General features: G+C 40.8%; 1 protein-coding gene across 1 annotated transcript in view; it reads right to left on the minus strand.

Moving 5' to 3' along the window:
- The window catches only part of ghra (growth hormone receptor a), a 30,079-nt gene that overhangs the window by 5,235 nt on the left and 3,097 nt on the right, over positions 1-21,747 (minus strand). The window contains exons 2-9 of the mRNA XM_058636067.1: positions 15,699-15,820; positions 4,606-4,735; positions 3,927-4,093; positions 2,475-2,653; positions 1,475-1,628; positions 1,244-1,334; positions 1,043-1,112; positions 54-265 (exon numbers count right to left, since the gene is read on the minus strand). Of these exons, the coding sequence (XP_058492050.1) occupies positions 54-265; positions 1,043-1,112; positions 1,244-1,334; positions 1,475-1,628; positions 2,475-2,653; positions 3,927-4,093; positions 4,606-4,735; positions 15,699-15,816 (1,121 nt within the window). The 5' untranslated portion in view covers positions 15,817-15,820. The remainder of the gene's footprint in view (positions 1-53; positions 266-1,042; positions 1,113-1,243; positions 1,335-1,474; positions 1,629-2,474; positions 2,654-3,926; positions 4,094-4,605; positions 4,736-15,698; positions 15,821-21,747) is intronic.

The raw sequence follows: 21,747 nt of genomic DNA on the forward strand, positions 1-21,747 counted from the left end.
AATTCACGTTTGCAAGGATGTGGTAGCATGAAAACACAGAATCTGTGCAGTACCTAATGGTGTTGGTAAATCCTTGGCTCGCAGGCTGAGGCAGACCAAGAAGTCTCTGTGTGTCTGAGCCCTGGTGGTCCTCTTTCTCCCCAGTGTCTGCATCCTCGGCATCCACCTCTATGAACTCCACCCATGGCTCGTCTTGGTAGAAATCTGGCGCATAAGTGGACAAGCCACCGCTCAGGATCAAATTCAGCTCATCCAGCTTCCCATTCTGTGTGTGCAAAAATCACAAAGCAGAAGTCCTTGGAGTAATAATAATAATAACCACTTTTTTTTCTTCTTATTTTCCACAGAGAAATGTGATAAAAATAGTTTTCAGTATCAGCAGCAATCTGCATAGACTCTCTGATTATGAATGAGCAGCGTTTTTATATTATTTTATTCCTATAAGTGCTTCTATTTCTGAGCTCTAAAGAGACATACCGGATAACATAGAGCAAACAGGCTGCCTGTTAATGCATCCTCCATCATCTGGCAATAACAGGCCCACAGCACAATGCCAAACCATAACCCTCTTTTTATTATCCTCCAGCCTCATCCCTTCCTTGTTTTCACACTGAACGTGTGTGTGTGTGTGTGTGTGTGATGATGTGGCCCGATGTGCCTCAGCTAACTGTTCCACGTGGATGTCCAAGAGATGTCTGTTTTTAATCAAAACTGAAATGGAAATGTGATCAACAGTGGTTACACAATACTTTATAAAACCACTTTGCCAGATAAACAACCCCACAGATCCACTCGTGTTGACTGCTGTGAATTCTAATGGGAGCAATTTTCTCTTAATGCAGATGAATCACAAGACATTTTTCTGTGTGTTTTTTTTTAGGTTTAATATATTCGTTAAAATCAAAGCTTTGGTTCTGTGGAAGATGTGGAAGAATGACAGTTTTGGAATACCTCCTGACATATTTAGAACCCTGCGTTACTTTTAGTAGACTGGGGTCTAATATACTTGTCCATATACCAAAAAACACCCCAGACAAAGTACCTTCAACATCTCCGAATCGATGCCCTTAATTTTCGGTGCAGGAACTGGTGGCAGCAGAATCATCATGAATCTGTAGCAGCAGGGAGGAGAGGAAGCTTCAGTCATTTTCAGCATTATTTAGCCAGTATCTCGTTTTTTGATGGGTTTCGAACTGCGCTGGTGAGCAAATATTATAGAAAGTGAGCGTTAAACTGCTCCCACCTGTGCTGCTGAGAGACAACAATGAGCATGATGAGAACGAGGACGCCCACAATCCCGAAAACGACGACGATGGTGAATGCATAAGTGGTCTCTAAAAAAACAACACAAGACACGAGTATATCCCATCGTCATCATCACAAAACACCACCATTATCATATTTATTTATTCATTCATTCATCATATCTGACCAAATGATTTGATGCTCGACCTTTGTCTCGTCGTGATCTTACCTCTGCTTGGAACCTCGCTGACTTGGATGAAGACGGAGTCGCTGAACTCTCCGAATTTGGAGAAACCCAGCATCCTGCAGCGGATGTGCACTTCATACTCTTTTTCAATGAGCAGACCAAAGATTGTCTGCTGATTGTGTGGCTGCATCTCCAGCTGAAATACACAAGTGCACACACAGAAGAGAGAGAGAGAGCTGAGGGTAGAACAAACACAAAAGGTTTTTTTTTTTTTCTTTTTTAGGCAATTTCATTTAATATTAATTCATTAGAAAATACTTTTGTTGTTGTTGCTCTGTTTAATCTTCATGAACAGAAACATTTAGTCATCTTCTACCGCTTTATCCTCCACATGAGGGTCGCGGGGGGCTTTGGTGCCAATCTCAGCTGACACAGGGCGAAAGATGGGGAACACTCTGTCCACTCTCAAACAACCGTCCACTCTCACACTCACACCTACGGCCAACACAGCATTGTGTGAACTCCTTTGAGAATGGTTTAAATGTAACAGATGTTTGCTAATATCCAAAGGCACTACAGCTTTAAGCAAGTTTATATTTGGCGCCTGTAACTGTGACATAAGACACGCTGTCTGAATAATGGGGGGGGTTCGAAAACAGTTTCAAGGCTGCTTTTGTCAGGCGGCCAGCCACACGGTAATGAATATGGGTCTGTACAAGGTCCCATGGCCTCTGACCTACAGATCCCTCCCTTCACTTCCTTCAGAGAGGCTGTGTCTTCCCAGAGGGCTTTGCTCTTACATCCATTGCCTTGCCCACAAAGCAACATGCAAGAAGGGGGGGGGGGGGGGAGGAAACACAACACTGTGCCACTGTGACCTACCTACAATTTACTTTTACAAGGGTGCAGGAGTGTTTGAATGTGTGTGTGTGTGTGTGTGGGCGTGCACAGGCATTTGGTTGGATTCTAAAGGTGTTTGTTTACATGAGTCAGTGTGTCAGCACATGTTACTGAGTGTGCATGAGAGGGAGAGAACACTCACTGCTTCCCAGTGCGTTCCATTTGTCTCCCGGTACTGGATTTCGTACTCAACGCGCATCCAGCCCATGGCGACATCTGCATTGGGCGGGGGCTTCCATTTGACCATGACATCATAACTTACACCAGAGGGACTCATGTTCAGGAGGGTCCAGTTGAGAGAGACTGGGGGGTCGGGGCGCACTGTGAGGAAAAGGCCAAAGGTTCAGAGCAAAAACAAAAACAAGCTATTAATACCACTCAAGATGGTAACTTCATTAGTGGCTTTGAAGGTACATTATGTGTTTATGCCAATGCATGTCAAAGGTGTACAGTAGGTGTTTATGTATTAGCACGGTTTACCATCCATGTACCAACCAATACAGGATTCAATAATCATCAGTTTGCAATAGATGGTTTAAAACTAACAACTTCAAATCTTCAGTGAACCCTGTCTCTGGTGTTTCCTGCCTGTTTTTATGTGTCTGTTATTTCTTAGTGATCTATGGTGAGTGAGTTAATGAACATTCTAACATGTATTCTATTTTAATGTCTGTACACATTTTTTGGAAACAGTTTGATCCACAAGAAAACACCTTTCCAAAATCCTTCTCAGATTTGATTTAATGATATTGTAACTGCTGCATCTTCTTTCTCTTTAGCATTACTTTTCTTTCATTTGTATGCGTGCCAGTTAGCATGCTGTCTTTGCTTTTGCTTTGTCTAACCTATCTATGTATCCCAAACAAACCGTGTTACTAATTACACTACAATATATTATGAAGAATATATATATATATATATACAGGGTTAATATTATGCTGGAGCTTTGCTCAGGGCAAATTAAATACATTTCGCAAACTGCTATTTCTTGGTCAGAAGTGGAAACGTTATTGTAATCACAGCAGAGGAATGAGGCAATTAAGACAAGACTGGTATAAATATCAACAGCAAACTTCCTGCTGGAGATGCTGCCAGCAGCTGTTGAGATGTTATTCATGGCACATTCATTTGTCAGGACATGTGGACAGGCAAAAAAACCCCACAACATGCTGTTTGTCGTTGTCATGTGCTTTTTACTGGGCGTGTGTTGCAGGCTCGGTGGTTAAAAGGACACAACATCCACATGTTCTCTATAAAAAAACATGCCGATACTCAACTGGAAACACGAGAGGAGACATCTACAAACATATGCCATTGCCTCATCATAATACGGCATTCATCACAACTGTCTGCAGTCCTGCTTAGATAAACACCGACATCAGTGTGTGTGTGTAAACACTGTCCGTCTTTCTGTGACATTAACAAGCATTTGATCGATTTGCAGCATCGATTTCACCGATTTCCGGGAAAAACCTGTCCAGGTAAGCTATTAGACGACAGCAGCACACATGCTTCACACTGTTAAATTTACTATAAAATGAAAAGCAGAATTCCCCCCAATTGAGCATAAACGCGCAAATAATCGGCGACTTACCTATATTTTCCACAGTAAAACAATCATCTTCATTATAGAAGGTGACGTTTTGGCTGCGCAGCTGCATGCAGTAGGTGATCCAAATGGACGTGTCATTTGCATCGAAGAAGCACTCTCTGTTTGAATAGACATAATGTGGACACTCTTTCCACTCACTGTGTACAGACCTGAAGGGGTGAGAGAGGAAAAAGACATACATTATTGTCATATGAGGGGTTGAAAATGCATACATGTAAGTGCTAAAAAAAACCTCTTTACACTGGACCACAAAAAAACACTAATGCCCACTAATATCTCTTTCAATCTTGTGCTTTTAATGTAAAAGCAACTTGGAGTAAATGAAAAGCACTATATAAAACAAAAAAGGACCGTGTTTTTTTGGCGGAAAAGGGTAAATCAGCAATTATTCCAGTCACATGTTATTTTGGCTCTAGCTCCAGTGTTTAGTGATGAAAACCTAATGGATCTTTAAACCTGGAAATCATCAACTGTGTAACTGTGTGTAAGCCTGCCAGCTCAAAGGTTGTGTCCAGCAGAGAAGGGGTTTTTTAAAATACGTAGAAACCTACTAAACCTGCAATTTGACCCGTATTTAGAGAATCCAGCTTGTGCTTGTTCACCTCAGTGGAACATATTATCACATCTGAAGTAGATATACCGTAGTGGCGACCACACTCACTCTTTCTTCAGGTAGAAGACTCGGAGGTCTCCAGGAGAGGACAGGTTGTGGAAGACCCCCGGACTCCACCAACAACGAAACGTCTCCTGGTCCCTTGATACACACCCAGTGAAATGAGGCTCCAGAGGAGCTGAAAGGAAAAAAGAATGACAAAGAATTGTAAAGGACAGGTTCCTATATCCCTTTGAAGTCTGCGCAGGACCATATACTGTGCAGGATCCCTGCAACACAATACTTCCCAGTCCATTTGGTGGCGTGCTCTTGTTTTGGTCAAAAGAGACGAATCAAAGAGGATGGTAACCACATATACTTGCTTAAGGTTACAGGAGGAGCTCCACTGGGACCCACACACATGAACAACTCGGAGCTCAAAGAATACAAGAGAGAATGCACTGCAAAAATAGCCCTATTAGAAATTAGTCAAATATTCTTAAATTGATCAAATTTATGGTGTAAGTACATTTTGCTTGGCTAGAATATTTAAAGGGGCGTTCCTTTCAGACAACAAGGACAAACTAGACACAACTGCAGTTGTACTTGGATGGAATTTTGTGATTCATTCATTTGACTTTTAAGATTTTTTTTTTTAATACTTGCACACATACACAACTTAACACAAACACACAAACCAGGGGCAGGAGCAGGATTTTATTCAAACCATTGTTTTACCTTGTTAGCGGTGAAGTAATATCTTATTAAGACAAAGTCATATAGTTTTTTTTCTTATAATGAGATCATTTATCTCGTGCAAAACTTGCTTGCTGAGATTATTTTTCATTTTAGGCAAAAAAAAAAAAACTAAATTTGAACAATTTCCCAGAAACCAGGCCTTTTTTTACTTTCTTGAAAATCAACTTTTGCATTGTATATAATAAAGCTTTGTGATTTGTTTGCTCTCTAATTAATTCGCCAAGTCTGTTTCACAATTTCAAAAATGGACATATTGTATTCCACACTAATGTGTCAGCATATTTTATATATTTCTTTCTTTAAACATACCAAGACATGTTTTCTGTTTATTTTACATCATATCTTTTCAGAAACAGACACCTGCTGTCTTGAAAGAAAAAAACAACAAACTCTGATAAAAGGCATAATAGCAGTGAGCAGCAGCAGTAATACTCTCTGCTGGCAGAAGAACAGAATTAACTTGCATTCTGCCGCGAGTGAAGTGACATTTAATTCCAGTCTCTACGCTTTCCTACAAGATCACACACATTTCAGACAATTTGTACTCTGCCCCACCCCCGGGGGCCCTGACTCAGCGCTTTCCACCTCCTCTTCGGCACCGTGTCACTCCTCATAACCAATTCCCTGCCACTGGTTTGGTGCAGCCATAAATAAGCAACTGAAGATATTGATTGCGGCTCCACTTGCTTTCCCCCAGCTCTTCCCACTGGCTGCAGAACATATATCACAAAGAACCAGAGCATAAACATTTCCACCGAACGCAGGAGAATTAAAGTCACACTGGAGCAGAAACTGATCTCCATGTGCAGTATGTGCTTTTAGGATTAAACAAAGAGCGTCCACTCATACGTGCATCAAAGTCATAGAACACACTTTCACCTGCACGCATCATGAAAACACACAAACTCAACATTGACTCAAACAGACTGTACTCCATTACTCTCTATCTGAGGTCAGTAACCTCATCATTTATTGCCTTTCTATGACGTTTTGTCTCTCTCTGTATTTCTCTTTCTTTCTCTTTCCCTTTCTCCACCCCACCCCCCCCCACCTTCATCTTCTGCACACTGTCATGGTTCCCAGAGCTTTGCTATTTCAACTCGCCCCTCCTGCCCCAAGCCAACAAATTCCAGCTGCCACCATCAAAGAGCTTTCTGCAGATACTGGGTGCAGAGGAGGGCTTAGACGAACAGCAAGGGCAGGTTACACTGAAAGTAAAAAAAAGACGCCCTAGGAATTGCACAGTTTCTGCCTGAGATTCTCAAGACCAGCATTTAAATGGTAATTCATTCATTCATCTTCCAGCCTTTCATACTTCAACACTCTAAACTGTCGCTCACATGTAATTATTTACATTATAAGACACTTTGTGCGAACGTTGACGTGGTTGCAGTCAGGGGGGGGAAACGTGGTTAGAGAAGCACACAGGCAGCGTTTTTGTAAATTCACCTCTGCAAAGAATGGGGCTCTACTGGTATAAGGTCAGAAGGTGCAACATTTTTGCAACAGTCTGGATAGCAGCTGAACGTGAAGTGTGTCAAAGGTGAAGCGATGCGCGGCGGCACCTGGAGAAACACGCGTTTTCAACTCCAGCGTCTTACTTTTCGCACTCCTTTGTTGGAAGTCAAACTCTCTCTCTCTCTCTCTCTTCACCTCTGATCTAATTTGGCCTAATCCATACATTGCTGTAAAATGAAAACCTTAGCTCACCTCTCACTGGAGGAAAAAAGAAAGCTGAAGAAATTGTTCAAGTTCTAACATGGCTCACTTTACATGCTGAGGGTCTTGACAGCTAAATGCTGATCATGCGTAGGCTGGTAATTTTGTTGTAGGGCCTTACTTGCAAGTTTCTAGACACACATCACAGAGTTTCAGTCATGAGAAGCTACCTCCTGCCTGTACTTGCCAGCTGCCATCAAATGATGAACAGTTTAACGCCTTCGGCTTGAACTGAAAACCAGATTTTAGTATGTATGTTTGGGCTCAACCTCGCCACAGTGCTCATCGTGCAGGACCTTGTAAGTTGTGTGTGTGTGTGTGTGTGTGTGTGTGTGTGTGTGTGTGTGTGTGTGTGTGTGTGTGTGTGCATGCGGTTGAGCCTGATAAACAGCTCTTTCCCTCCATGTCATGTGTTCATCAATCTATACAGAGGAGCTAGGAAACCACTTACCTACCTGCATGTCAGCTCGAGCCATTAAGGTTCACGATCATTGAAAAGCCTAAATAAAGCACTCTTTCGCTCCGGTCCTCACGCCAGCTGGCAAACAGCTCTAAAGCGGTGGTGAGCCAGGTGCAAACAGGATTTACCAGTTCCCTTAAAAGCTTCACTCTCACGAGGAGTGCAACGAACACGAGGCTATTAAGCCATGAATTACCACCTTTTCCAGCTCATTTGCGCATATAAGTAATATACATGAAGTGATGAGAGGGAAGAAGAGATAATGAGAGAGAGAGAGACAAATGGCAACAGTCAGAGAACGTGTGGAAAAATTGCTCTGGCGATATGATTGGCCATAATTTTCAATCAGTGTGGTGTCCAGTAGCCTTCCACAGTAACGTGCAATGTAAATTATTACTGATAAAAATGTTAAATGATAAAATATTTTAAAGTAAACCCCTCAAAAAAAACAACATAAAATATCACTTTTGTTGCCACTCACTCCCATCCCATTGATTTGAAATAATACTTGCAGAAAAACATAGTTCTTACAGAGATGCACCTGCAAATTCAAAAATTAGAGGTGTCTTTGAATGTGCACTGATTTCTCTGTGTCATAAGCTTACAACAGCACAGGTGAAGGGTGTCGTGTGTTTGTGTTCTTTGTTTTATTAGCGTGTAATTGATTTGATTACCCTGTACTTGAAGAGGACACACGCACACACTCTACTGCTGAACAAGAGAACCTGTTAACCCCAGTGACCTCACAAATATAGCTCAGACTCGGCTCTGGACTGACTGCGTGAACCCAATTACACGATGTGCAGAGCCAAAGGGTCGCTGCACGTCTGAACTGAACAAAATAGAAAGGTAAGAACAAAGAGATTGTGTATTATGCTCTGTTCACTTCCAACTTTTTGTACTGCTGCAATTCTCGAGCACCATGGTTCTCAAACGGTGGTACATGTGCCATCAGTGGCACGCAAGCCTCCTCTGGTGGTACTTGGAGGAAAATCAGAAATACTGTTCCACTGTATGTACCAGGGTATATCGTAAACAACAAAATAATAATAATAAATTAAATTGAAATTCACCTTATCTTTCCCTCCATCTTAATCTACTTCTGTCTGAAGTATATGTGAGGAAGAAGAGGATGATGAGAGCAAATTATCGGGAATAAATCTGCCTCCTGTGAAAAGCCTGTAGCTGACTTTGCTCGGCCCATTTACACCACTGTATTCATAATAAGAATAATAATAATAATGAATAATGTTGATAACTCTATTTCCATATTTTACAGACGTGTGGAGATCAAAAAACCTCCTTCTTCGGGATTGTACATTCTTCATCAAAGAACTAAAGTTCACGGATCGGGTTGATTACAAAATGTTTGAAATCATGTACAGAGGTAAAAACCAACAGTGTCCAGGGGCTGTTGCAAATGAGAGAGGGAAAACACAATCTTAGGGGAATATCATTGTAGGAACAACTGCAAAACTTCATTTTACCTCAAAAATAAATAAATAAAGCACAATAAAAAGTGCTGAAGAATTGAAATCACGAAGAACAAGATTTTAGACATATATAGAAAAGAAGAACAAACTAGTGGATTAACGTTTGGAGGTAAGGTGAAAGAACTTTGGCTTGCATTTCATTTGTGTTAGATTTTCTTGCCTGTACATTTTAATGTTGCCATTTTATCATGTTTAAATAAATGCATACAAAAACCAAGATTTATTTATAGACTCTGACATATTCAGCATTGTTAGCGGCAACCTCTGATAGTCACTACTTCACCCACATCAGATCCTCCACTTCACTTCCTGCAAATATCGAACTTCCTGTGGGGACCAAAATCTGTTTATGGGGACTTGTCTTCCTTATGGGGACAAAAGTCAAGTCCTCGTAATGTAAATGACTACATTTTAAGGTGAAGACATGTTTTAATGTTAGGCTAAGGTTAGTGTTAGGCCAGTAGTGATCATGGTTCAGGTTAGCGTAAGTCTCCAGAAAATGAGTGTAAATCAATGCAATGTCCTCTGAAGTCATGGAAACCAGTGTGTGTGTGTGTGTGTGTGTGTGTGTGTGTTTCTATCAACCCGATGGAGAAACTGACAGAAAACACTGTGAGTAAAAGTGTTTTTTGCAGCACACAGTCAACAACATACAGAGTTGACAATGCATGTGCGGCAGACAGCGTTTGTTTTCCAGAGGGAAATTCTCTCAGATGATGAGGTTAAGAAAATAAGGAGCAAGAGTAGGAGGTCAGGGACAAAGTCTGGAAAATTCAACAGTCAAACATGGCTCTGATATTTCAACATACTGTACATAAAAGATAAAAACTCTCCACTGTTGCTGAGTGCTTACTCATTATGCGGGCTGTTCTTTCCTTTTTACGCCTTGTAATATTTGATTAGGCTTGACTGGTCTGTAAGGCCCTTTGTAACGTTTGTTAAGAAAAGTGCCATACATACAAATAAGGTTTATTATTATCGTTATGATCACATTCAGTTTGGCCGCAAAACTGAGCTCAGTGGTGCGGGTTAAATGTTGAGTCAGGAGGACGTGTGGAATTCGAGTGAGCCAGAGGGGGGGGGGGGGGAGATAGTTGAGCGACCGCAACAAGATACAGTCAAAAGAATGCAAACAGGTGATATAAATAACAACCAACATGCACATGCAGGTTCACAGACACACTCTAACACACACACACACACACACATACTCTGGACCTCCACCTTCCAAACAAAAACCGACAAGAGAATATCAAAGTGCCATTGTCCAGCTTCTTGAAAATGTCGTGCCTTTCCTTTCGCACAACAGGACCCGGCTTTGCTGAGAGCACAGGATGACAAGTTCTCGCTCCATCTGATCCTCATGATTCCCCTCAGTGTTCAGAGCTTTTGAAGTCTTACAGACACAATCTGGCACGTTTAACCACACAGTGACCCAGGCATCTTATTCTTGTGCCAGCGATTTATTAGCCTGAACTAATGATGCTAATCTCCTCTAATGCCATTACAGCCCACGGCACCGGTTTAGTTATGTCATATTAGGCTGAAGTGAGAGTAAATATAGATGGCAGAGATGTCTGGGTTGAAGCATGGACACCTTCGCCTGTGTGCCCCTTTAATATTGTGGCTTACTCCACTTGGCCGACATCCAAACTTCAGTCGGGTGTCAGATGTTTGCACATGGGACAAAGGAACATGTTAAATTTAGCCACTGACGATGGGGCCTCATGGTAAAGGACTGAAGAACATTTTAATTTCCATATTATGTCAGCCAAAAATATTGCACTATTTCTTAGCAAGCGGTTCAAGGAAAGTCATCTTCAATCACACTCATGGCCCCTATGTTTTATTTGATATTTTAAAAACAGTACTCACAAATTGTCAAGAAGCAACACCTGAAGCAATGGCTATGAGAGGAATATTTACATCAAATTGATACAACTTCAACCGTTATACTTGTCTCTCGGACTGGGACGATACCACTGTTTTTGTGTCCGATACCGATATCACAACCTCGAGTATCTACCGATGCAGCTGTTGACGACAAATTTGTGCTGAGTCATTTCAATAGATCTCCCACTGACTGCGTTAAGGCCCTGGAAGAAGTAGTCGCCAAGGATAGTCATCCGAGCCTCAACCTGGCAACCCACGAACCGGCTGACACTCTGACTCTCCTGCCTGACGAGCCTTTCAGCTGTGAGCCAGACGTGTCCGAGGGAGCCGTAGCATTGTTCTCTTCTTCTTTGGTAGGAATGCGTCCTATTCCCTGCGCCCAGACTTGTACCGCCACCCGATGGTGAAGTGGGATACTACACGATCCTGACGCGCAAGTACGCCAGGGCCTTAACAAATATTGTTAAGGTATCCAAAACAAGGAATAAACAGCTGTGTATAATATCTGTCCGATATCCGATCCAGTGATTTTGACCAGTATCAGACCGATACCGATACTGACCGGTACCGATTCCCCATCCATAATTGTCTCACATACGGTATTTACCACTGTATGTATAATATTATTCCCTCATGTCTTCCTATCATGGGTTATACAAGGTTGAGTTATACAAGGTTATCAGTGATCAATAGCAAACCTGACTGAGCTTGCTTTAAACACTCTGATAAAAACGTTGCACTGATAATTGCATCCCTATCTATGTATATGTCACTTGACGAATTGATTGCACCGATATTGTAGGTCAGACACCAAGTCTGAAGTCATTATAACTTGGGAAAACAACTATTAAACTCACAGAAAAAGATAAAATGCTGACATACAAGCTGCAATTAGTGTGACTGCAAATGCAACGGCTATTCTTACTTAATTTAGAGACATGATACACACACAGCGTTGCCGTTTACAGCTATTCTTCTTGCATCACAGAGCATTTCTTGCAGCCGCACACTCTTCCGACAGTATGCATTTTTTCTCTCCGGTCTTTTAAAGGTTCCAACTTTACATTTTCCTTTAGGACACCGCATCCCACACAGGGCCCCAAACCTGCTGCTCGGAGCAAACGCGCCCACAGCTCGTCTTTGGAGCAGATGTAACTGTAGATTGTGTGCACAAGCCAGACTGACCAAACCTCTGCACGGTTACCACTAGTTACCACCTTTGTGGCCGAGAACACAGCTCTACGCAACAGGATCAATCTTTGGGCTGAAGGAGTGAGTCCTTCTGAGACGAAGAAGCAGACACAGGGAGGGGAAGGGAAGGAAAATCTGAATCTGTTACAGTCACATTATGGGGACTTGTCAGAAAGCAAATCCCCATCATGTAAATGATTACATTTTAAGGTGAAGACATGTTGTATGTACGGTTAGAATGAGGTTAGGCCAGTAGTAGTTATGGTTAAGGATAGAGTAAATCTCCAGGAAATGAATGGAAGTCAATGTAATGTCCTCTGGAGTCATGGAAACCAGACTGTGAGCCCAGATCGAGGCTACCACTAACTATAATCACTGACTATAATGTCTCTGGTAAACCTTTAAATACATGGGAGCCTCTCCAAACACCTTCTTGGCCTGTCGTGTGGCTTGCCTGACAGCAGACATAAAAACAGTATAACCAACACATTTCCAGGTAGGCTCTAAAGGCTTGTTACACAACCCCGAAAGCACAATGTTGAGAGTTGTGCACAGACACAACAGGAATCAGTGACTTGTGCAACAAAACAAAATGTCAAATATAGACCCGAATGGAGAAAACAGCTGTCAGGATCAGAGGCTGTGCAGTGGTTAAACTTGAGAAAGGCACAAGCTGTGTATGTTTGCTCATCCTATCAGTGGCTGCCTTGTGTGTTTACAGATGTTTTAACGGTTGTTGAGGAAAAGCAGCGCTGCAGTTCTCGCTCGAGACTATTTTGGATGTTTGGAAGAGGCAGGCCAGTCAGACAGACAGACAGAATGTTTGATGGTTTGACCTCAGCTGATTATCACTGGTTTGTCTGAGAGCTTATCAAAAAAAGAAAGACATGTAATGCCCACAGAGATAAAGACATTTGCCACGGTTAGTGAGCAAACACAAAGTCAAACAGCCTGTGGGCAAAGCTCAGAACTCAATTCAGGGTTTCACCAATTTACAGCAGGACGTAGCATGACAATAGAAAATGTAATTAGTGATGAATCATCTTCTTTCTTTCTCTTTCGTAAGCTGGATTTATTATAAATCCAGCTCTCACTCAACACCTAACTTACTTCCCCTGTTGTCTCCCCCTCTTACCGAGAACAAGACCTAAACTGCACAGCAGTGACTGACAATGAGAAATAATTGGACTAAAACCAATTAGAGTTATTATTTTCTGCATTAAGTTTAGTGTAAAAAGTAAGCGTGTCTACATTCACATAAAGTACATGATTTTTTAAACACTCTGCAGCAACGTCAAATCAAATCCCAAACCTACAGTGCACATTATTATATGGCAGGTACATGGAATGGGCTGTGAATGTTAAATCTTAAAAGGTGGTGGTGGGGGACGATTTGTTCAGTGCTGTGAGGATTTAAATACCATTTAATGAGTCATAGCTGTTGTTCATAAACACATGAACAAGATGTGACCAACCATTTATGGAGCAAAAGGAATTCTCATCAGCACAGGTTGGTACCAAAGCAAATATGAGGATTCTCGAAAAAAAAAATTTATTTAATGAGTGGATGTGCACGTGTGTGGTTTACACGTATCCACATTTTAATATTTGAATTGCAATACAATTTTCTTTAAGTCAAGGTTCAGTTGAATACATTATTGATTTTGTCAAAATGATGGTTTGCAACCTGTCTCCAACAGTATATCTAATCTAATATTTATGATGACGTGTGCTGCTGACCTCTTGGTCAGGTCACCCTTTCGAAAAAGTTCAATAATAAAAAAAAAAAACCATCACTGTATAATAGGTTTAAGTGTGATGAAAATATGAACTACTCTAAATGTATAAGGTATTGTTCGTAAATGTGCATGGACTACCAAAAATAGAAGAATGAAAGTGCAGCCCTTGTAATCTGCTAATTGCAATGAAAACCAGCCCTAGTGTTAATCAGAAAGAAAGAAAGAAAGAAAGGCAACAAGAATGTCTCAAATAGCACATATGAACAAAAAAGTGTCCTCAGTCTCAATAAATGAAAGTGCTCTGACAAAGTCTACGGTCAAAATTATACCAGTAGCTTAGCTATGAGACTTTCACTAAATCTTTTCTAGCAAAGGTTAACATCCTGTTCATAGCGGTTCACAGTTGCTTCAGCCATTAGTAGAAGAAGATGCCAATTCATCCGAATTCTTGGACGGTTTTGTGGAGCCTTAACCATGGAGAATTCATTTTGAAATTCCTATCTCGGCCACCTTTTGCGTCAGAGATTTTAAGAGGGATGCTTGGCTTCCCGCTTCACAGTCACGACATTCTTTCACCAAATGATTTTTGAATGGCTCAGTGACAAGTGGATTAGCTGGCTGAACATCCTGCATTGTCCCGTCCCTGGACTTTGATAGAGAAGTCCCAGCCGTATGTTTACACTGGCTCCATTGATCAATAGCCTGTTTGACAAGCCAAACCGGGAAAGTGCGACATTTGCTCAACAGTGTACCTTAGACGTGTATCTGAGCAAACAAAGCATTCTGCAACTAATGTCTGACATATGATGAGATAACAAAACCCCGAAACACATTTGTTAATGTTTGATGAGATGCATGGACAGAGACTGATAAACTGTGAGAAGATGATGATTTTTTTCCTGACATGCCAATATATTCTTGTTTTTCGCTTTTTGTTTTTCGTCCTCACACTAGGGATGTAACGATTACCGGTATGACGATAAACCGCGGTAAAATTCCCGACGGTTATCATACCGTTTCAAATTTTAATTATCGTTAAAACCGTGATTGATTACCGCAACTGATTACCGAAAAACTCACAGTGATACTGCTCATTTCCTGGAGAAGCAGCAGCACCTGAACGGCACTCGCTCAAGCGGGCGCGCATGCGCAGTTTGCACTGTCTGTCCAGCGACAACACGGCTGAAGCCACCTGCGCTCCAGAGATTACCCCCCGTAAGAATAGAAATCTGGGCATATTTTGTATTTTTAAAGGATGTTGAGGGTAAACTAATTGAAGACAATCAATCCTTGTGCAGAAAATGCAAAAAAAAAATCTCCGCGAAGCCACTTCCAATATGATGAGCCATCTCCGTGACCACCACACACAACTTTTCAGCGAGTAAGTCAACAAAAACGGGATTTCGGAATAGTGGGAAACGTCATGGTTTGTCTCGCGAAAGCGAGTAGTGTGCAGACGACACATACCGTAGCAGACCAAAATGTGTTTGTTTCTGTGTTTTTTTATTTTATTTTTATGCTGTGTACGACCGCTGCTACTTAATTATTATCCGACACAGAGTGAGGACCTGTGTGTGTGTGTGTGTGTGTCAGTCAGTCAGATGATAATTATTATTATTATTATTAATAATAATAATAATAATAATAATAGTAATAATAATAATGATGATAATAATAATAATAATAATCATATAGTATAAAATATCTTTTTTTAAATAAAACTTGGTTAAAAGATTTCAGTGTGTGTGTTCAGTTCTTTTGGAACATTTTGAACACATCTAACAATACCGTGATAATATTGATAACCGTGATAATTTTGGTCACGATAACCGTGATATGAAATTTTCATATCGTTACATCTCTACCTCACACAAAGCAGTAAAAACAAAAAAAACACCAGTAACCCACCTGATGATGTCCAGCGGCTCCAGTCTGAAAGAAATGCAGAACCTGGCGTGACGAGCCCACCCAGGGACGAGATCAGGAGAAGGAGCCGGAGAGTACAGGAGGGAGAAGAGGCAGCCATGATGCTGGACACAGAGACAGAGGAGACTGTTTATAATTATCAGTTGGACACATGTTGATATAACCATGTTAAAAACCCTCCTTCCCTTATTTTCAAACTACCTCCTCCTGTCCTCCCTTTCTTTCTCTTTGCCCTATGAGGGCAACTGTGGCTGCCATTTATATTCAGCTGCTGACTGCGAAACCTAACACGAGAAAATTAATTATTGTCCCAGGTTGTTGCTGGGGCAGTTGGAAGTTAAATGTATCAAGTGTGTTTATTTAATTACATAACCATATTTTATCATCAAAATAGCTTTTTACCACTTTATTATTATAGTATTTGTACATTTACTAGTTCCACATACATTAACAAAGTTAAAATCAAGGCTTTCAGCTTAATTAGGACATTAGTTGTTTTTTTCTATTTGGAATAATTAAAACAATTTTGAATTATTGTTTTTTGCACATTTTCCCCTACTAATGGATAGAAAACTTCTTCGAACATTTTCAGCTTCTGACTAGTTCCACATACTTTAACATAGAAACTTAATTTAAACACCAATATGTTCTGCTAAAATTAAAGGCTTTCTCTAGAATGATTTGAATGTTTGTTTTGTTTTTGTTGTTCTGTTTTTTCTTGTTCTTTACATACGTTTGTATTATTGTTCCAGAACATTTTTAATAAAAAACTAAGATAAAAATCATGACCTTCCAAGATTTTATAAACAGTTACTGATAAATGTTGGTGTGTATTGTGTGGAGGGTTAAGAGATAAAGTGGATGGCATCATAGAGTGGAGAGAGGCTGTTCAACTCTTTAAACAAATTCTCTTCAACTTGCTCTCCAGTTCACAAATTTCACTCGTCATACAGGATTTTCAACCGGAACAGAGTACTGAAGCAGTACTTCTCTACCAGCTCCTCTACATTTTTGACTCTATCTACCTTGACTGAACCTATATCGGGTTCTTCCACCAAGCCTTGTCACACTCATAATGAAAAATGTCTGTATACACTTTACAATGACTAGTTCTGAAGGTGCATCTGTGCTGCACTCTGTGTGTTTGTTTTAATGGTCCTGCTCTATCTCAGAAGGTGCCATCACTATAGCAACCACTACCTGCAGATGTCACCCGCAGCTGATTCAGATCAGCAAATTAGACTGCTCACAGTTAAAACACACATGGCAGCAAATATTCAGCTAATTTAGTACGTTCTTGAATGCGTGTCACAACTCCCTCTTTCCTCTCTAATATCTACTCCTTCAGTCACCGTGTTAAAGTAGCAGAAGAAGCAATAATTGTAAGTAAACTAAATAAAACAACAGATAAACATAATGTATGTTCAGATATGACAGAAAGAAGAGCAATTGGAAAAATAAGAAAAAGGTCAAATTCATAACCCCTATGCTCCAAATTTAAAATGTGGTAGCATTAACCTTGCATGTTTTTATTATTAATTTTTTTGGCATTTGGTTTCAGCAGAACCATCCAAACAGCTTTACAGCTTTTATTTGGACACATTCTGGCCACCATGTAATACATCCATACAGTTTTATAATCACTGTTTCAAAGCAGAAGTAATCACCATCCAGACGAGCATTTTAGCTGACGAATTCAGTGTCAACACTAACACCTTTAATTTAACTGAATTTGACTAAGCAAACGGCCGTCTGTTGTCTGTTGTATTAAAGTGAATTACAATATTAAGGTCATGAGCAGTAAAACAAAAACAATGAGCTGAGTGACAATTAATGAAATACAAAAAATACACTTAAACACTGAAGGGAACTGCACATTCTTTCACATTGCACTGGATCCACCATTACAGCTGATTTAAGATTTTAAATGCCAAATCAATTTCATAGCAAGGCCCAGGACATGCTGTCTGCATTGTGTGTGATTGGAAGTCCCAGACTTTTTGTGTGGTTTTCATTTCCTTGTATTTCCACTGAACACGTCAAATATCAATGATAACCAGCAACAGTCAACATTGTAAAGATCTGTTGATGGTCATATTGACACCATTCAAACACGAAATCATAAAACTGATCTACACAGCAAAACTGCTTTCTGGTTAAAACTCTTCAGAGTGCTCATCAAAGATAGATGATTATTATTATCGAGGCAGTGCGCCCCAGGCTAAACAAGTAGTAGTTAAGATAATTATCTGATTATCATATGGTTAAGCCGCCAACAGGATAATCTTGAAAGGCACTCTTGTACCGCAGACCAACACAATCCCATTTTCCACAAATCTAGTGTGAAACAAGACTTGATTTTCCCTTTAAAAGCCCTTTATACATTCAAGCATGTGGTTGGTGTGTGCACCAGAGAGGTAGATAAAGGAAAACGCTGACAAACTCCTCCTGGTCAATAAGCTGTTGTCGGCAGACAAGTTCTACCAGTCAAGTCTAACCTCTAAAAATAGGCCCAACTTTCTGTCCGCACCCTTGGCTATTTACAGCTGCGTCTCCGCAGCTTCTTTGGGCAGCCAACAACCCCAAAGTGGAGGCTATGTTTCTGAGGGCAATGCTGCCATTATTTCCACCAGCTCTGGTGTGGCCTGAGGACAGAGGTTCTTAAAGCCATACAGTTTAACTACAGCGTGCTATGCAGCATATCGAATTCTACTCAGCTGGGAGAGAAAAGTAAGACTGAGCCAAGAAACCATATTTACTTATACAGACTGACAACTATACTGAGCAACAGTGTATCCACCTTAGGCACATTTTCAAAACTAACAAACTAAGAAAGAGTCTTGCCAGACTTAGTGGCATGGTGCCTGGGCAAAGTTCATTTGAGTGTTTGTGTAAGAGCATAGGCCTATATGGAACACTTGCACCTAATTAAGGTGCCAATGCCTGCCCTCCATTTACTCTTAATGCAGCTTTAAAATAAAACCCATATAAAGAGCAACTACAGCAAAAAACAAACAAACAAACAACCAAACCAAGCACATAATGAAGAAAAAAAATCCTCCTTTGCAAAACGCATGGACTCATATTTCACTTTAAAGGAGTATAGTCACAATGCAACAGTGTCAATGTATTAAATCGAACACATTTCCACTATGCACTGACCAAAAACCCTTTCCATCAATATAGTCTAGTGTGTGTGTGTGTGTGTGTGCGTGTGTGTGTGTACATTCCTTGTGTCTAGAGGCCATACAAGGCCAAGTTTGCAAGAATTAATGGCAGAGCCCTGACAAGCAGAATAGGCTCTTGCAGACTTGCAGAATAAAACACACCATTTACATTCAGTCCTTTTGCAATTAAAATCATGTTCTGAATTTGCCAAATTTTGCCAAAGCGTGTCTTCAGATCCCCTCGGCCAGACCCCCCTTTTAGCCTCCCTCTCCTTTTGAACCATCTTCTGCTCTGAAATCATAAATGAAAACGTCTCTTTTTCAAAAACAAAAGCCAAGTCTGACATTTTTTCAATACATTGCAGAGCCAAAGTGCTTGAAAGAAAAAGACAGCCAAACAGCCCCTCTACTCCAACATGTGGCCTCATGTTAATCCCAACATTAGTCTCCCCCACTCTCTCTGTGAAAGCCCTGGCAAGACTGACACTTCTTCTCCAGCTTGTGCACATTTCTCCCCCATTCCTCTTCGTTTCTTGGGCCAATTGCAGGCTCACAGACTAGCGGGAAGGCTGCCTGCACCAATCAAAAAAGAGGGAGGCTCAGACCAAGCCTCCTAAGGTCCCTTGGTAAACATTTAAGGCATCTGTGGTCAACCTTCCTTCTACTGCCCCTGCCCCGCAACACACTCATGCATGCATCAACGTGAGGGCCTCACACAAACACAAATGGACATACACATCTTGCCGTGGTGCCCCTCTGCCAGCGTCATGCACTTCACTCCCATGTTTCATCAAATCTCTGTTTACCATCTGTGTTTGTTCAAATCGATCTGCCACGATTGGGAGGAGGAGGTTAAAACCAGAAGGGGTGGTGCAAGGGTGAAGTCAGAGAAAATGAAAGTTTAGGGGGTGAAAGGTCACATCGTGTCTGTGTTAGTCCCTGCTATAGCTGCAGAAGAAAAGCATGCGCACACGTTCACACACACACATTTGCAAACCAAAGCCTTGTCTTAGTAACCATAAAAGAAGCAGCAAACAAAGAACAGTTATTTGGTAAATGTTAAAAAAATTAGTTTGAAAGGGGGAGTGGCTACTCAAAGACAAAGCCTTTATTTTCTCTATACTGCTGGGGAAGTATGGGGTTATTGCAGGTATAGGAACATGACCCTGGAGAAGTCATTGATATCAATGAACAATAACTGATAACAGTGGTACTGGTATTATATTTGCAAGGCAATAAAGATTGTCTTGTTTGTGAGATTTAATGGAGATGTAATGTGTCTGGAGCAAAGAAACAGGAAATCCTCACCGGGCAAATCTAGCTGTTGCTATTGAATATACTATACATTTATTTGGAGAGATGTGTCTAAAATGAAGTGTTTTTATTTTATTTGCACATAAGTGTCTCTGCTTAGGTCGAGAAAAATCTGGATTCTCCTGTTTGTGGCGTCTGTTGGACCAGAAATGTGAAGGATCCATTAGGTGTTTCTGCAAAATAAAATAATTTTCTTAAAATAGCCATCCTCTTACTGAGGCATGGAGGTATGTTTTCAGTCCTTCACCATAAATGAAGCCTCCATTACTTGGATTAAAAAAGAAAAGAAAAAAGGATAAGTTATGCTGTTAATAAGAGGACTGGTTCATACCAGGTGGGAACGTGGGTCGTATAGAACTCCAGGGTCAATAAAATTGGTTCAGTATCCAAGAAAAGTTAGGATAAATACCCAGGTTAGGCAGGTTTGTGGATATTCACTGTTGGCTCACACTTAGACTCAGACAGACTTTTATTCTATAAATAATATAAATGATAGACTATAATTATAGAATATATACAGTATCTTTCTTGTCAGTGAATGTTTAGTACCGGCTTGATGCTCAGTCAGGGCAGCTGCTGTGAGCGTCTATACGTGCTGCCCGGAGAATGAGTGAGAATGAGAACGGGGCGGGCACAGATTAGTTTAATATGAAAGCTTAATATCTGCCTCTCTCAATCTGTAGCACCCGTCGCTCCATCTTGTATCGACTTAATCGTGAGTGATTTTTTGTCATTATTCGTGAGTGACCTGCGGCGCCTGCCTGTCAAAGTGTTCTCAAACTAGGGCCCTTTATTGACCAAAATCTATACTCATTAATCCAACTGTACCTTCTCAACTGGCCACCAGACCACTGTAGCACGCTTATATTTTCAATAACAAGAGCATCTGATTTTTGCAAAAGGAAAACAAAAATAAGGGAAAAATATGTTGGTTATTATATAAGGAATGAGTTTGCATGTTCTCCCCATGTGTGTGCGTGGGTTTTCTATCTATTTCATCTGATATCATTTCTTCTGTTCTGTAGTGACACTCTCATTTGTTGCAGTCTACTTATCACAACAAACACGCTGGTGTTCCATGGCCTGCTTATCTAGCTGGGCTGATTAATAGCTACAGAAGATTTGATTTAAAGTACGGCGTGAATCAATTTAGTTTGACCCCCTAAATCGCTATGAAACCAGTAGGTGAACTACAAGCCAAACCTGCATAAGAAAATTCATTTGGGGTCTGATTGTGTTGAACCAAATGCAATCAAGTGATAATCCTGGAATAAAGCCCGTATATGAATAAAGCATGAATTTGTGACACCACAAGGCTGGGCGGAAAAAAACACGACTGGGAACGAGCACTGACAGAAACTTACGAGGAGGATTAAAACCTTTTAGAGATTTTAAAAAAATTCAATCTAATGCACGTGCACACTGGCGAGAGGCTGCGAGCACCATAAAGGTCAAATGCATGGAAACCTGTCGCCTGATGCGCTGATGTCAGCGCTCTAAATGACGATGCCCTAAAAACGTTGATTTTCCTGATTTTCCAGTCGCCTCTT

This window comes from Solea solea, chromosome 8 (assembly GCF_958295425.1).
Source record: "Solea solea chromosome 8, fSolSol10.1, whole genome shotgun sequence".
NCBI classification, from domain to species: Eukaryota; Metazoa; Chordata; class Actinopteri; order Pleuronectiformes; family Soleidae; genus Solea; species Solea solea.